At 41.1% G+C, this 16,652-nt stretch overlaps 1 protein-coding gene across 1 annotated transcript in view; it reads right to left on the bottom strand.

Annotated features, from left to right (window-relative positions):
• Positions 1-630: 630 nt before the first annotated feature.
• Positions 631-16,652, bottom strand: part of GXYLT2 (glucoside xylosyltransferase 2) — an 84,325-nt gene continuing 68,303 nt past the window's right edge. Inside the window, exons 6-7 of the mRNA XM_022572549.2 lie at positions 11,161-11,333; positions 631-5,633 (exon numbers count right to left, since the gene is read on the bottom strand). Of these exons, the coding sequence (XP_022428257.1) occupies positions 5,451-5,633; positions 11,161-11,333 (356 nt within the window). The 3' untranslated portion in view covers positions 631-5,450. The remainder of the gene's footprint in view (positions 5,634-11,160; positions 11,334-16,652) is intronic.

Here is a 16,652-nt window from a genome sequence, read left to right as displayed (position 1 = left end):
TAAGAAATCCATCAGCCATTTATTTACTGGAGGTAAGGGGGCCACAAACAAGGAATTTTTAGAATCTTGGAATTTCATGTTTTTGTGTTTATTCCTCACAAAAATCTATGAGGAATCCTTGTCCTGTTCTAGTAAGTGGGAAGTCTGAAGCACAAAGATGGTCAAAACAGTTGCCTAGGTCACATGTAGGCAGAAAATGGTGGAACTAGGATTTAAAGTTAATGTTGTCTAAATATAGTACGTGACTCATATCTCACAAAATAATTTGATGTGGGTTCCCAGTTATTCCAGAAAACCATATCCAAGTACCTTAGCATTTTAAAAAGTTTTAAAATATGAGGAGGAAACTCAGTAGATGAACAGAATACCTTGTGCTGATTTTTAAGAGTCTAGGTATTGGGGGGAAAAAACCTTTACGTAGACTCAAAACCCTTGGTATGTTATTTTTGATTATGTTAGTAGCTAACAAGTCAGGTTCAATTTTGCTAAATAAAATATAAGAACGCAAGAACTAATTTCACATTTTCCAAATTTTCTTCATTGTATCTCAAACACCAGACACCTTTACAACCAAATAACATAATTTATAGTGTGGTATTTTATAAACAAAGAAGATTTTTAATGATTTTTTTTTAAAACAGGCTAAACTACTTGCTAAACCAAATATCTCTTTAATAGCTGGAAGGACTTAAATATTACTTATTAAGTAATATTTTAAATTAAAGTAAAAATATTATTAAGTAATATTTTAAATTAAATATTACTATCTCATATTATAAAATCTTAAACTTGAAATCTTCCAAAAGAAAAGTAACACACTTCCAAAATAACACCAAAAGACAAGACTTTTTAAAGAGCTTTTAATTAAAAAAAAGTAACACAGGAGATGGCATTTATAAAGACAAGATAGTAATTAAATCATAATACTTATGTTCCTTTTAATTTGCTGTAATAATTCCTTTTCTTTGGAGTGTTCTTTCATATGCTCATTTCGTCCCAAAGAAAAATCACTAAAAAATAAGTTTTCCAACATAAAAAATGCATTCAGGTTCTCCTTGGGAGCTATAAACAATTGGTGCACTTTTCAGTGGCAACACAAACATGGAAAACTGCTGAAGCAGAAATTGCACCTGATTCTTATATGTTCATGCATATGGTGATAAAAACAAAGTGCTTTATCTTGAAGACACAAGAGAATAGTTCCAGTTCTGACCTGTGAAAATTTCTCTGTTTGCCAGAGAAATCTCATCAGCTTTTTAAATGCCAGCATGGCAATTGTGAAAGGATATCACCTAAGGTGTCACCATCTATGATTCTTCAATTCACAGAGCACAATAGATGCTGGGTCTTTCTTTAAAAAACATTTGAGGGTGTGTGTGTGTGTGTGTGTGTGTGTGTGTGTGTGTCTGTACGTATTGTGTAAATTTTTTTTTTAATTTTTGGAAAATTCTCATCATAAAGATCTGATTTTAGGATTAGAAGTTAGTTCTGCCTGCACAGGAATCCCCAAGTGCTCTGGCTCTGCCACTAATGCCAAGCATCTTGGTACCACTGAGAAGCTAACATCAAAGACAGGAAGGGAAAGGAAAAAATGAAAAAGAGGAAGATGAAAAAGTAGGAGAGAAACAGAAAGACATAAAAAAGCTTGCTTACCATACTAATAAATGAGGATATAATGATTTGTACTCTCATGGCATTCAACATATTTCTGAATTCAACATATTTCTGAATTCGGTCATGAAATCATATTCATTTTGGTTTATCCAATACATGCGATTTATCTTTTTTGTATAAGTATCAGGCAATATTTATACATAACCCTAAATCTGTACGTATGTTGCGGCATCTTCAGGGTGGGTTGGAGTGATTATTCCATTATTGGATCACTATTTTGTGATTGTGAGTAAGGTTTTGTACAGTTTGCTTGTTTTATAAACACCATAACTGCAATGAAATAAATACTCCCAAACTTCTATAAGTCTGTATAAATATCCATTTCAATAATAAATTCAGTAAAAGTCACAACAATTTGCAGTGGAAACACTGAATATGGAATAGACGTTTCAAATAAATAGTTAAGCTTGGAGCGATATATCCTAAATGCTAAATTGTCTTGGAAGTTGAAAGAAAACTTAGATTTTCTAGCCAGTTAATTTTTCAAATACTGGAATTTCTGATGTAAGTCACAATTTCAGAGATTTATATTGGGAAAAGAAAAACTCAGCAAGAAAAATATGGTCAGCATTTCTAGTGACCCTGCTATTGAAAGTTCTAATATCCATGCACACAAAAATACTACACTTCGGGCTTCCCTGGTGGCGCAGTGGTTGGGAGTCCGCCTGCCGATGCAGGGGACACGGGTTCGTGCTCCGGTCCGGGAAGATCCCACATGCCGCGGAGCGGCTGGGCCCGTGAGCCATGGCCGCTGAGCCTGCGCTTCCGGAGCCTGTGCTCCGCAACGGGAGAGGCCACAACAGTGAGAGGCCTGCGTACCGAAAAAAAAAAACCTACACTTTGCTATTAGAAAGTGTTCTTTCATTCTCCAGTGGAACTCTGTAGTCATACCTTAAACAGAATTTTAAAGGAAACAAGGAGAGGACAGGAGAAGATAGGAGGACAGAAGAGACCCCGTCTCATGGTCGTCCCACAGATTCGATGTGCCATAGGGGGCAATGTAACCTTTGGCAAACTTCAGACAACAGACTGCATGTTTCAGGAGTCCACTGAATTAAAATTGTGGTTATCATATTTCAAAGGTGTTAATGTCGTAGTTTTCTGGAAATTATCACAGGCAGAGAAAATACTGCCTCATGGCAACATCCTAACTATAAGAAATAATTAGCACTTTTTGGCATGGGGATTAGAAGATCAGAGTTTTTCTAAATTCTCCACCGAACTCACCTAACATTTCAGGATACAGCAAAGGAATTCCCAGGCAGAAAACCACACCAAATTCTAAGGCTTCACAGTCTCATAATGTATCATTCTAGAATGTTCTAGAGTTCTATCGCTGACCTTTGCTGGAAATCCTATTGTGCATCTTCAGACTAGAACCCACAATTGAGAGTTGTGGGTAAACCTGACTCTCATAAAAGAAAAGGAATTGCTGTATGCCATGTCTTTATCTGCAGATTTTTTGTGGGACTTGCCAAAGGAGGAAAGGAATTTCTTTAGCTCTGTGAGCCACCAGCAAATCTGAGTGACATCTGTGGGGTTCGCTGACTGTGCTGAACAAGTAGAAAGAAAACTGGAATGGAAGTCAGGGAATCATCTCCACATCCTGGCTCTTTCACCAAAATCCTATTTGTGGGATACAGAATGCATTTTCCCCGTCCAAAACACAATCCCGAAATTCCCCCCACATGCTTTAGAAATCAAATAATGAATGATGTCACCTTCAGTGGTAAAATGAGGAAACATAAAATACAACAGCAAAGATAAGATTTTCACATCATAATGGTAATTTCCCTTAACAAAAATAGCAAACCACAGGTCACCCAACTTATCAAAAGGAAAGTATGGGTTATTACTCAACCATTTTAGATTTAAATTTGTTACTACCATAATGGTGCTGCATACTAATATTGACTGATACCTATATATTCTTCGGTAGTGCTGAGACTTGCATATATTTTTTTCAGGGTAAGACCTTTTCTGCTGTTATAGAACCTATGATATCCTACTGGATTCCAATATATCGGATACCGTATTTGCATTACCAAAACAAAAATTTTCATTTTATACTTTCAGATCACTGTCTATATATGATGAAAAATATTTAATATTTTTGTTTTCAAAAATTTCTCTGTGAAACGGGATGTATCTTATACACATCTGTGTGTCTTACAGAACAGTAATTATATGGAATATATTTGTTTCTTTGTATTACAGTTTCCTTATTTGCCCAGCGGAGATGATACAGGCCCCTACTAAGTTCACTAAGTTGTTGCAAACATCAAGGAGATCATTTATGCACACGTTTTTTGAGATAAATAAAGCATTATGCAAAATGCCCTTATGCTAATAGCAGCTACAGGAGCAACTAGGGATTAACTTTGATTCCTTTGGGGAAAGAATACCGAACTTCCTCTACTGTAGCTAGGTGATAAGACACACCTTGGCTAACAGCCAGAATACCCTAGAGAAGAAAAAAAAAATTTGAGAGACCTTTCTAAGGCTGGTGGGAAGATGAATTTTCTGGCCAGTGGAATCCACTGAACTATTTATTTGTACACATTACGTTCCAAGTCGGCCTTTAATTTCCACCTATTGCCCAAGAGTTTAAAGAGAGAAGGCCACACCTACTAAAGTAAGAGATAAAATGCTTTTGTCTCTGGGTCAGCACAAAATCACATCTCTGCTAAATAGACCGCTTAGGTTTAACACAATTACTGAATTTCCTTTCAGAAGCTGTGGCTGCATAGACATGTCTTACGATTTGGAAAAATCTGAACAATTTTTCTTAAAAAACAGCCCCAGATATGCTTCATCCTTTATCACTGCCCAATTAGCTAAAATCCGAATGCTTCTCCCCGATGTATTTTTTTGAAGTAGAAAAGGATAGCTTTATTGCTTTGCCAGGCAAAGGGGGATACAGCAGACTCCTACCTTGAAAAACTATGTGTCCCCACCCCAGAGGATTTGATGAGGGGTTTTATAACAATGGTGAGGTGGGACCTCTGACAAGATTAGGGTGTGAGCAGGGCTTGTGCTCCCTTAATCTCGTCTCAGGTGGTCGGTCTCCTAACCCTGATCTCTGTCCCAGACGTGTCTTAAATAAAGCGTTGCAGGCATCATCCTTTTGTCTAAATTTTTAGCCTCCTACGTAAAAATCTCAGCATAGGGTCCCACTTTCACTTAGACTACCTGTTTTAGATACATGTTTATACGGTGGAAAAGACAACCGCAAGTAAATATAAAAGTAGGGGAAAAAAGGCTAGAAGGGACTACACTAAAATAAAAATCTTTTTACCTGGTTAATAGGATTATGGCTAATCTCATCTTGATTTTGGTCCAATGACCTATATATTCTCTATAAGTTTTAAAAATTTGTTTTACAACCAGCATGTATTACTTTTATAACAAGGGGTGGGGCGAACCCATTGCATAGAGAGAGTCTCAAGAGAAGTGGATAAAATGTGGCACATCAGGTGCCACTGACATTGCCTCAGACACTTGGGAATCAGAGGGCTCACAAGAGTTCCTTTTCACAGCTAGCTCAACCTACTTCAACAATGTTAAGTGAGCAAAAATATCATTTTTTTAAAAAAACAGAGAGATAAATAGCACTTTAGAAAAAAATTAAAGCATATTTCCATTTAGGGGCAACTGATTTAGCAACATTTAACAAGTCTTTTTAAACTTAGTTGTCACAGAGCACCATGAAATATTCACATAAAAGAGATCCTCGTTCATGAGATGCCTAATTGACTTGCGACAACAGGAAATACTCAGCGCCTCTGGTTCGGGCCAACATGGATGATGACATGTTTCTCATAAGCCCTTTTCATGGTTTTCTCAATTTGCTTCAGAAAAACTTGTGGGATTCGTCCACATAAAGTGTGCACAGTCTCCAAAAACTTCAGCTGAAGAGGGTAATACATGGATTGAAAGAGATTGTCTTGAAAGGGAAACTGAAAGATGAGTTAAAAATAAAAAAAAAGAAAAGTGTATTTTAGTTACTGAAATGCCATTTAAAACGCAAATAACTTCCTGAGAAATGACACAGGGAATTACTATAAACATGCAGGCACAGCTTGGTACGTTTTTAGATACAGAGGAAGGGACCTCCGAGAACCGAGGTTCAAATCCTGATTCAGTCCTGTGCAACCCCAGGCAATCACTTACCCTTTTAGGGCCTGTTTCTTTACCTCTTAAAAAAAAAAAAAAAAAAAAAAAAAAGATGACTTATTTGGGTTTTAAAAGCTCTTAAAATCTGAGTGAAGTATATTTCCCAGGACAGGATATTCTATAGCATGCTCTTGCTGAGTAGAAGCATGACTCAAGTATAAACAACAAGGTCCTACTGTATAGCGCGGGAAACTATGTTCAATATCCTGTGACAAACCCCATAATGGAAAAGAACATGAAAAAGAATACATATATGTATAACTGAATTACTCTGGTGTACAGAAGAAATTAACACAACACTGTAAATCAACTATACTTCAATAAAATTTTTTAAAAGGACTCAAGTAGATACTTGAAATCTACTACAATAAAACACTGAATTGGGGCTTCCCTGGTGGCGCAGTGGTTGAGAGTCCACCTGCCGATGCAGGGGACACGGGTTCATGCCCCGGTCCGGGAAGATCCCACATGCCGCGGAGCGGCTGGGACCGTGAGCCATGGCCGCTGAGCCTGCGCGTCCGGAGCCTGTGCTCCACAACGGGAGAGGCCACAGCGGTGAGAGGGCCGCGTACCGCAAAAAAAGAAAAAAAAAACCAACACTGAATTGTTCATATATCTTGCCTTTGTAGCAATCTTAACGAAGGAACTATGGTCATCTCATGAAGTTCAGAGTTTAACAACTACTAGTGAAATGTATCATCAGTGAACTTTATTTTAGTAATTCAGGTACCAAATATTGGTTGTCGGTTTTTTCCCAGTTAATATTGGACTTTAAAAAGAAATTATCTTGTTTTCCTATGGAATGTGTCTGTATTTCCCAAAATAAATCTTTCAGACCACCTAATTATGAACAAGAGTCAAAGTTTTACTACAGTCTTGTCGAAAGGGAAAAGGCCTCTAGTAGGTCAAGTCAAAGATTCACTGTTGGCAAGGACATTCTAAACAAAAAGACTAGAGAAAAAAGCAAAAGGGAAATAAGAATGATGAAAAGTCAGATACTATTGCCTGACAGCAGAGTGGGTGGGTGTCTAGTTTCCTAGAACAAGTCTTAATCCCTTAAAGTTCATCAGAAATATTGCTTAAGCCTGTTTATCAGAAATGTGAATTTCTTCCCAGAAGGAGATTACACATTATGTAATGCAAAAAAAGGGTTCTGTCCGAGACCATGCTTGGAACACTTTTTCTTTCACAGCACAATTTAGACCATTGATAAACTCCTTTTCATCACTGTATCCCCAGTGACAGGAACAGAATAGGTCAAAACTGTGGAGCCCTGCTTGATTCCTCTCTTTCCCCCACATCCTTCACCTAGTGCAACAGCAAGTACCGTAAACTCTACCTCTACAGCACATCCCGAGTCCGGCCTCTCATCTTCCCGACACCACCCAAGTGCACGCCAGCCCCATCTCTCACCTGGAAGGCTGCAGTAAGTCTCATAGGTAGCCTTTTTGTTTTCACTCTTGCACCCCCTGCACCAAGTTACCACGGAGATATTTTTAAAGCATAAATCAGAGCACGTCGTTTTCCTGCAGGGGCTTCGCGCTGCAATTAGAGTAAGATTCCAACCCCTCTCCTGTCCCCAAAGGTTCAATGTGACCCGGAACTCTCCCTGCTCATCTCCTCCTCGCTTCCTTTTTCTGTTCATTCTGGTTACTGTGGCCTCTTCCCTGTCGGTGGGCACACAAACTTACTCCTGACTCAGGGACTTTTCCCAGGTTATTTCTTCTACTTGGCGGGATCTCTCCCCAGATTGTCCCAGGGATCAAGGCTCAGGCTGGCAGAAGCCTCCCTGAGGACCCGAGCTCGTGAACCTTCCTCTCCATCCTGGCTGCCCATCCTGGATGCCCAGCACCCTGCTTTAACCTTCCACTATCTGATAAGAGTTTTATTGATTTCTTCGTTTATGTGAGTACTGTCTGGCTTCCTCACCCAAAATATACGTTTCATGAGGAGCGGGCTTTGTCAGTCTTGTTGACTTCTGAGTTCCCAGAACCTAGAATTGTTCCTGCATAAAATAGGCTCTTCAGAGATGATTGTTGAAAGAATTACTGGCAGAATGTCTGCCTCATATATAATTTTCCTTGGGTCATGATGGGGGGAGATCACACTTACCCTTCACACAAACATACACACAGAGTTAGGGTATGTGAGTATGTGTGTTTGTGTGTGTGTGTGAGAGGGAGAGAGAGAGAGAGAGAAGGGGAGGGAAGAGAAGGAAGAGGGAGGGACAGGAGGAATATTTTCAGAGAGAGATGAAGGAAGAAAGAGACATACAGCAAAAGAGAGAGAGAGGAAAAATATTTATAGAGGGGAAGAGAGAGAGCAAGTGAGAAAATGTGGACAAGATAAGAAAAGAAAAGAGTGTGAAACTTCTAATTATTGAGAACAACTCTATGTCGGGTGCTGTACTAAAAGTGTAAAAACAATCATTTTGTTGAATTCTCACAACACGTTTTATGAAGTAGATAATATTATTATCCCCATTTCACAGATGAGGAAACTGAGGCTCAGTAAGTCAAGAGCACAGAGTTAATGACTAATCACCAGAAAGGGGCAAAATTGGGACCTGAACCCAGGTCTGTCGATGCCCAAAGCCAAGCCCTGACTCCACTGCACTGGGGTGCACAGTGGCAAGTGGAGAAATAGGTCTTTTATGATGAAGCCTGTCTTATATTTACTTGAATTTCAGGATGGGGTTACTGATCGTCCTGATTGAAATGCATGAACAAAAATTGTCTTTTTAGTCCCAACTGAGGAAAATCAGTGAGTGTATTAAGCAGAATCATTTATGAAACAGTTATTTGGCCCTCTTTCTGATCCACCCAGAAAACAAACAAGACCGATTGTAATTCTAGAACCATAGTTGCTCAATCCCAGGCCAGGGCTGACAGAGTACAGAACAACCTGGGGCATGGCTCTGATGTCCACGTCTGCTGCATTCTTATTTACCTTCCATTTGTACTCCTGAATGGATTTGCACCTGGAGTCAGTGTTTGAATATCTAAATGTGATATCACTAAGTACAGAACAAATTTTCTGTGTAATTAAATCACCTGGCTTTTGAGAAACAACAGCAGGAATCCCAGGAGAAGAAAGAGGTGTTAGTTTATTGGCACGTGAAATTCTTTCCCTCCACAGAAGACAATTCTGGGGATTCCAGAATTGGAATTCTCTGGGATTCTCCTTAGCAAAATGCATACTTTCATACGTGCAAAAATGCATTACTATGTTGCAGGATTCACCCTCACCTCACTCCTGCCAAATCCTTTTCAGGAATCATGAGGGTTCCCAGATCCCCAAGGAAAAAACCCTCTAATAAAATCTACATGCCTTCTGTCAGGGGTTGGCAAATTTTTTCTGTAAAGGGCTAGATAATAAATATTTCAGACTCTGTGGGCCGTACAGTCTGTCACAGCTACTCATCTTTGCCTTTGTAGCATATCGGTGGCCACAGACAATACATAACATGAACAGTTGTTGCTGTGTCCCGATAAGACTATATGAACAGAGAAATCTGAATTTCATAAAACTTTCCTGTGTTACGAAATATTCTTCTGTTCATTTTTTTCCCAACTATTTAAGAAACCATTCTTACCCCACATGTCTTACAAAAATGGGCCAGATTTGGCCCAATATTTGGCCCAAGTTGGCCGACCCCTACACTCTACGTTTTGGAATGCAAGTTTCAAAAGGGAAATCTCTGAAAGTAGCTGTTGCTGGTTCTGCCCCACCAACTTCAAGGTGAAAGGCAATGTGGAAAGCAGTGTTCCCCAGAGTGAGGGATGCAGGTACCAGCAGGCAGTACTTGACGTGATATTAGGTGGTGAACCACAAAGCAAGGTCCTTTCGACCTTCCCAGTTACTGCAAGGAGATAGTTCACATAGGTCTTTAACTGCTCCTGCTAAAATCAACCCCTTCAAGGGAGTAAGAGGGGGCCTCAGCTCCAGGCCAGAATAGTTGGTGTGATCTTCACACTCAGCCAGAGGCAATTACAAGGCTGTCTGGCATGTCTCGGGGGAAAGCTGCCCTCCCAGACTTGGTGCATGGCAGCGAGCTGCAGTTTTCTTTGTGTGTATAAGCCACCCTGGCTTATACGCACGTCTGCATCCCTGCCCCAAGCACCTCCATGTGGAGGCCTCCTTTGGGAGGTGTGTGGGGGGGTACCTTTCTCCTCCTCCCCTCTTCCTTCCCTCTCCTCTTCCCCAACATTCATGGGTCCGTAAAGATGCAAAAGCCTTTTATTCAGGAGAGATTCCTGCCTCCGTGCTGCAGCCACTTGACCCTCAGCCAGCATCCTTTGGTGTATAAAAATGGACCACCGAGAGCTGGTGCCTCTTGCTTGCACTGTGGCAGTCCATAAATAAAGACTTGATTGTCACTTTGGTTTGGCTCCTGGTCCTAACTCAGGAGTCCCCAACTCCTGGTCCTTGGACTGGTACCGGTCCGCGGCCTGTTAGGAGCCGGGCTGCACAGCAGGAGGTGAGCGGTGGGCAAGCAAGCGAAGCTTCGTGTGCCGCTCCCCGTCGCTGGCATTACCGCCTGAACCATCCCCCACGCCCTCCCACCCTCCCACCCAATCCGTGGAAAAATCGTCTTCCTTGTAATGCGTCCCTGGTGCCAAAAAGGTTGGGGACCGCTGTCCTAAATGACCACCTCGACACCTGCTTGTTCAATAGGGTGGAGCTGGCAACCAGGCAACACACTTAGCTTGAGCTGAATAATATTTTATTTTTATTGTATTACCTATATCCTAACCTCTGACCCTTTATTACGGCAAATAGCACAGAGTTTCTCTTTCTTTTTTTTTTTTTTTTGCTTACTGTTCTCTTCTTTTTGGGGGGGGATTTTTTTTTAAATTCAAACAGAAAGTCACAAAAATTATAGTCAGCCTCATCAGTTCACTCAGTCCCATGTCATTAATTTTTTTCGTCTTGGTCTTTTGTTAGCACTTTTATGAATTCATGAGTTTTCCATTAGAGTTCTGAAAATGCTTATTCGTTCAGTTCAGCAGTATAGTCAGTTACCAAGGGTTTCTCTGTCTGATAGGACACTTCCTCCTTCAGCGAATTTATTTCAGAGAAAAAAAAATGAGTGACTTTCTTGGAAATATTAAGTCAAGAGTGGACAAAGTATAGTACCAGGTGGTAAGTGGATGGAGTGACATAGCGTGAGCGAGGTTGGGGAAAAGAGGTAGAACTCAGTGCTTCTGGGAATTATTTGGCCTTCAAAGGGACGGGTGACCACAGCACCTGCACTGCTTCATGCTGATAAGTACATGTCTGCTGAATGGGGGGTGAGAACACACTTACATCTCGGATTGCTTCATAGAGCGCTTTGAAAGTTGGCTGCTTCTCATCATGGTAGACGCCTCGGTTCCCATGCAGGACAGACACGCCTTCCCGCTCGGCCGCTCTGCAATTGCTTCCGTACATGCAGTGATCAGGACGGTAGTTCCACTGGCAGGGGAACACGTACAGACACTCTGGTGGTGACAAGAGAAAGATATGTGTGTACAATCAGTGTCAGCGACGAAACCAACGTTTCCATAAACTGCACACCACACAGGATCTCAAAGCGCGTGACTGTGATTGTGACTCGTAGCTCAGATTTTACCACGTTTGTCGATATTCTGAGATCAGGAACTGAAGGAGCACACATTAGTGATGTTGGAGGTTTCACCCCAAAGAGGAGGGCAATATAGCATCTTAGACAAGAAGGCAAATGAGGGCAGCAGACAGCCTGGATCAGAATCCCAACTCTGTCACTCAAAATCAGTGCAACCTGGGTCCAGTGACTTAACCGGCCTGTGTTTCAATTTCCTCATCCGTAAGATGGATGTAACAGGATTGCCCTGTTATTTTGATGATTCAATTTTTAAAAAGCTCACGTAAAATGCATAGCAGACTGACAAGCACACGGCGGTGGTCCATAGCATTAGCAGTTACAATCAACTCTTTGAAGAGGTTTTGTGAAATGGACCAACTTGAAAAATGTGAGTCAAGATTGAAGCAAAGGTTCTTCTTCAGATTAAAAAGCAACCAACCAAGAGAAACAAAGTGAAGGAAAAAAACAACAAACAAAATACTACAATAGGAAAACAACAACAAAAAGCAACACAAAAAGAAGTCCCCCTGTCAAGGCGACTATATACACTGTGGGTGAGCATGTGCACACGTGTCCTTGGGCGTGTTTGCATCTCTAAGCCGGTGGTTCTTAGCCAGGGGTGATGCTACCCTGCAGTCTCCCGGGACCACCTGGCAGTGTTTGGAGGGAGACATTGTTCGTCATACATGACGAGGCTGCTACTGGCATCTAGTGGGTAGAGGCCAGGGATTCTGTAAATATCCTCAGTGAACAGCAAGCCCCACCACTGTAGTAGTGCCAAGGTCGAGAATCTCTGCTCTAATGCTGATGGACTCAGTGAATTTCCTCTTGGTGATGAGGGATTATAAAATCAGCAATAAGCTCATAACCCCTGAGCTTCCTGGCTCCTCCTTCCTGGTGCCTTTAAGGGCCAGGGCTAGAGGAGGATGGATCAAAGTTCTCTGCAAACGTGTGCCACTGACCATGAGAAAGGCCCCGTGTGACAGCACAGAAGGCTTAGAGCAAATCAATTACCAATGTCAGAAGAGCATCGTAAAGATGTGCTTGTTGGTTGGGTTGATGTCATTCCCTTCTCATGGAAAGGACCCCTGCTTAGAGGTTATTTACAGAAAACTTCGAGATGGAAAGCAAAGAATGAAGACATCATCGCACATCCCCTCTGGCAGACGGTGTGTAATATTTCTACCACTCAGAAATCACATGCCACCAGGGAATTCCCCGGCAGTCCAGGGGTTAGGACTTGGAGCTTTCACTGCCGAGGGTGCAGGTTCAATCCCTGGTCGTGGAACTAAGATCCCGCAAGCCGCATGGCGCAGCCACAAAACAAAACAAAACATAAAACTCACAGACTGCCGTGACATCCAAGCACCCTCTAATTCCTAATTGTTCACAACACACACTGAGATTTTCCTTTTCTTGGGAGAACTCCATTCCACCAGGATGCTTCCCTTACCTGCATTCACCTCCACGCTTGCGCATACATAATCCACAGGTGGGAGAGAGCGGTGCTCATCGTGAAGTTATACTATCAAGGTCTGAATCCCAACTCCTCTGTTAGTTGTGTGACTTTTCTGCACTTCCGTGAAGAGGGTGGATGTGAGGATAGTGGGAGTGAAAATATCTAAACATGCTTTTGTGCTTCTGGACTGTGACCTGACCCCAGCCCAATAGCTGCCTTTATTTTAATCCAATGAGTCACTTCACTCCTTTCTGATACCTGCCCAGCCATTTGGATTTGCAGTCCCTGCTTAAGCACCTGCCAGTATTCTCTCCTGAATGAATTGCCCTAGACACTACCTCTGTTTTTGTAAACGCACGGATTGATGGAATGAACAAATATTTATCAAATGCCTGCTATGTGTACAGGTCCTGCCTTCATGGAGTTTAAGATTGGTGATGAAGGTTTTTTGCCTCTTCCTAAGTAGTTTAAGGACTCTACTACAAAAAGAAAACTTTTCCTCTCTTTGCAGCCTCCTTAGAGGACCGAGCCCAATGAGGGCATCACTCAAAGGCAAAACACAAAGACATAGAGTCTAAACAATATGTTACTAAATAACTAATGGATCACTGAAGAAATCAAATAGGAAATCAAAAAATACCTAGAGACAAATAACAACGAAAATATGACAATCCAAAACCTATGGGATGCAGCAAAAGCAGCTCTAAGAGGGAAGTTTATAGCAATACAATTTTACCTCAAGCAACAAGAAAAATCTCAAATAAACGACCTAACCTTACACCTAAAGGAACTAGAGAAAGAAGAACAAACAAAACCCAAAGGTAGTAGAAGGAAAGAAGTCACAAAGATCAGAGCAGAAATAAATGAAATAGAGATGAAGAAAACAAGAGCAAAGATCACTGAAACTAAAAGCTGGTTCTTTGAGAAAATAAACAAAATCGATAAACCCTGAGCCAGACTCATCAAGAAAAAAAGGGAGAGGACTCAAATCAATAAAATTAGAAATGAAAAAGGAGAAGGTACAATGGACACCACAGAAATACAAAGGATCATAAGAGACTACTGCAAGCAACTACATGCCAATTAATGGATAACCTGGAAGAAATGGACAAATTCTTAGAAAGGACAAATTCTTCCAAAACTGAACCAGGAAGAAACAGAAACTATGAACAGACCAATCACAAGTACTGAAATTGAAACTGTGATTAAAAAATCTTCCAACAAACAAAAGTCCAGGACCAGATGGCTTCATAGGCGAATTCTGTCAAACATTTAGTGAAGAGTTAACACCTACTTTACTGAAATTCTTCCAAAAGGCTTTGTAATAAGACAGGTAGGTTCAAAGTTGTCTTCTACCACCTCCTAGTTCTAAAAACTTGGGTGAGTTGCTGAAACACTTGGCCTCAGTTTAGAAGCACTGAAGAGAAGTTAAATGATGCAGATTTGAATCCCAGCTCTACCATGTGTTAGCTGTGACCTAACAGCAGAGTGGCTAAGAAGCAAGCTTTAGAGTCAAGCTGTTGGGTTTCAGTACAAAACTCTGCCATTAGTTGCATGAACTCAAGCAAATTACATGATTTTTCTGGGCCTCAGTTTCATTATCTGTAAAAGGGGAAGAATTGTAAATATCACTTGTAGGATTTGGGGAAGTATTAAATGAGTTCATATCTAGAAGTACTTGGAACAGTGCTCACTGCACACAGAAGGTACACCCCGTAAATGTAAGCTGTGATCATTACTATTATCATTGCTACTGCCATAACAAGAACTATTGCATTAGGCTACTAGAAGGATAAAACAAGGTAACTTAAATGGAATGAGCCTGGCATCCTTCCAGACACATAGCACATTGGTGGTAAATGTTTTACAGCAATTGCCTCTAGACATGCAGGTGGCCAGACTTTCTTAACCTTTTATGAGCCACAGATCTCTCTGAGAATCTAATGAAAGCTTTAGACTCTGTCTTTGGAAAAATATATGAAGAATATCTGCTTACAAATTTAGGGGTTTGTAGATTTCCCGAAGATCAGCTAGGAACCACAGCTACTGAATATCACATGTGAAATTCGGTCCCAGACAGAATTCAATTCACGTGTTTACCTTCCCTTCAGAATTTTCCAGAGGAAGAAACGTGAAATACCGTGAGAATAGAACTGAAACAAGTATTTGTCCACCACAATGCAAGGCATTGGTGTCACTGGGTGATAAGGCACTGCCCCTGCCCTTCGGGAATTTATACTCTTCTAAGGGAGATAGTACAGAAATGAACATTTTTTATCAGAGTTTATAAAAGGAAGGCATTTTGGTAAAGCTTTACTTAAACTTAGACTTATATAGTAAGGATAGGATTCTGACAGAAATAGAAGCCTGGAAGAGCATTTGAGGAGGAGAAAATGGCCTGATCATGGCGAAGAGTTTGGAAATCAGAGTGTGTTTTAGAAAAGATAAAGCATTTAATTTTTTTGGGGGGGGGCAAACTCGATTTCTTCAAAGAGGTAAGATAATGGTAGGAAAGTTGTTATATAAATAGACTGCTTTGCCCTAAAATATTCAAGATATATAAATATTTATTAGGTTGCAAGTAATCAACTTTGATTCTAGTATGTGAGGCAAAAAATATTTTTTTTCCTTTGGAAAGAGAGGAGGTAGCTCAAAAAATCAGAGGGAAAGCTGAATTGGGGCAGGAAGTGGGGTGGCTCCTGGGATCTGGGTGTGGGGACTAATTAATGTCACCTTCTCGGCATTGCTGCCAGGATGGACCAGCCTTGCCTACTTTCTGCTCTTGGATTCCCAGACTCAGGTTCCCAGGAGATGGTTTGACTAGTTAAGTGCGAGTCAGGGGCGGGCAGAGCTCTAAGACTGCATGCAATGGGGGAAGAGTAATTCCCCTGAGAGAACTGCGTGCTGTTACTAAAAGAAAGGGCAATCAAGAGTGCACAGGTGGACATTTAGATGAAGCTATTTGCAGGGCAGGAATAGAGCTGCAGACGTAGACAACGGACGTGTAGACACAGAGGAGAAGGGTTAGGGTGGGATGAAGTGGGAGATAAAGTTTGACATAAATACACTACCATGTGTAAAACAGATAGCTAGTGGGAACCTGCTGTATAGCACAGGGAGCTCAGCTCCGTGCTCTGTAATGACCTAGATGGGTGGGATGGGCGGGGGAGGGAGGCCCAAGGCTGGGGGATGTCTGTATACATATAGCTGATTCACTTCACTGTACAGCAGAAACTAACATGACATTGTAAAGCAATTATACTCCAATTTAAAAAAAAAAAAGAGTGCATAGGTAAAAATAACAGATGTGCCTTTTCATTCACAGATACACTTGGCGTGGGTTACACTGCGAAATCTCCTTCTCCGTGGGGGCAAGGAGGAAGAGAGGGGCTACACCAGCACCCTGAGCTGGGCTGAAGATGCAAAACCTCTGTAGGGCAGCTGATGGACACGTAGCGTGGATTAATGGTGGTTATTTGGCACACGATGAATAACTATCCCGAAACGCATCTAGTTTAAGCAAGATTATCACGGCTGTCAAAATCTAATGTTTAAAAATGACAGCATGGTGAAATGTGCAGGTTATTTTTTTCTGCGGCTGAGGAAATAATACAGCGAACGGTTTTTAAATTCCAAAGCCTCAAAACACTGCAATTTATTAAAAAAATTTTTTTCAAGCCAATCTCTGTTCAAACCCTGGGTCTTTGCTATTTTTCCTCTCCATTTTATGTAGATAAA

Source organism: Delphinapterus leucas, chromosome 10 (genome assembly GCF_059928025.1).
Source record: "Delphinapterus leucas isolate spDelLeu-1000000601 "Yukka" chromosome 10, BTC_Dleu_Yukka2, whole genome shotgun sequence".
NCBI classification, from domain to species: Eukaryota; Metazoa; Chordata; class Mammalia; order Artiodactyla; family Monodontidae; genus Delphinapterus; species Delphinapterus leucas.
Note: the sequence above shows the minus strand (reverse complement) of the source record. Positions and strands in the feature narration are given on the sequence as shown.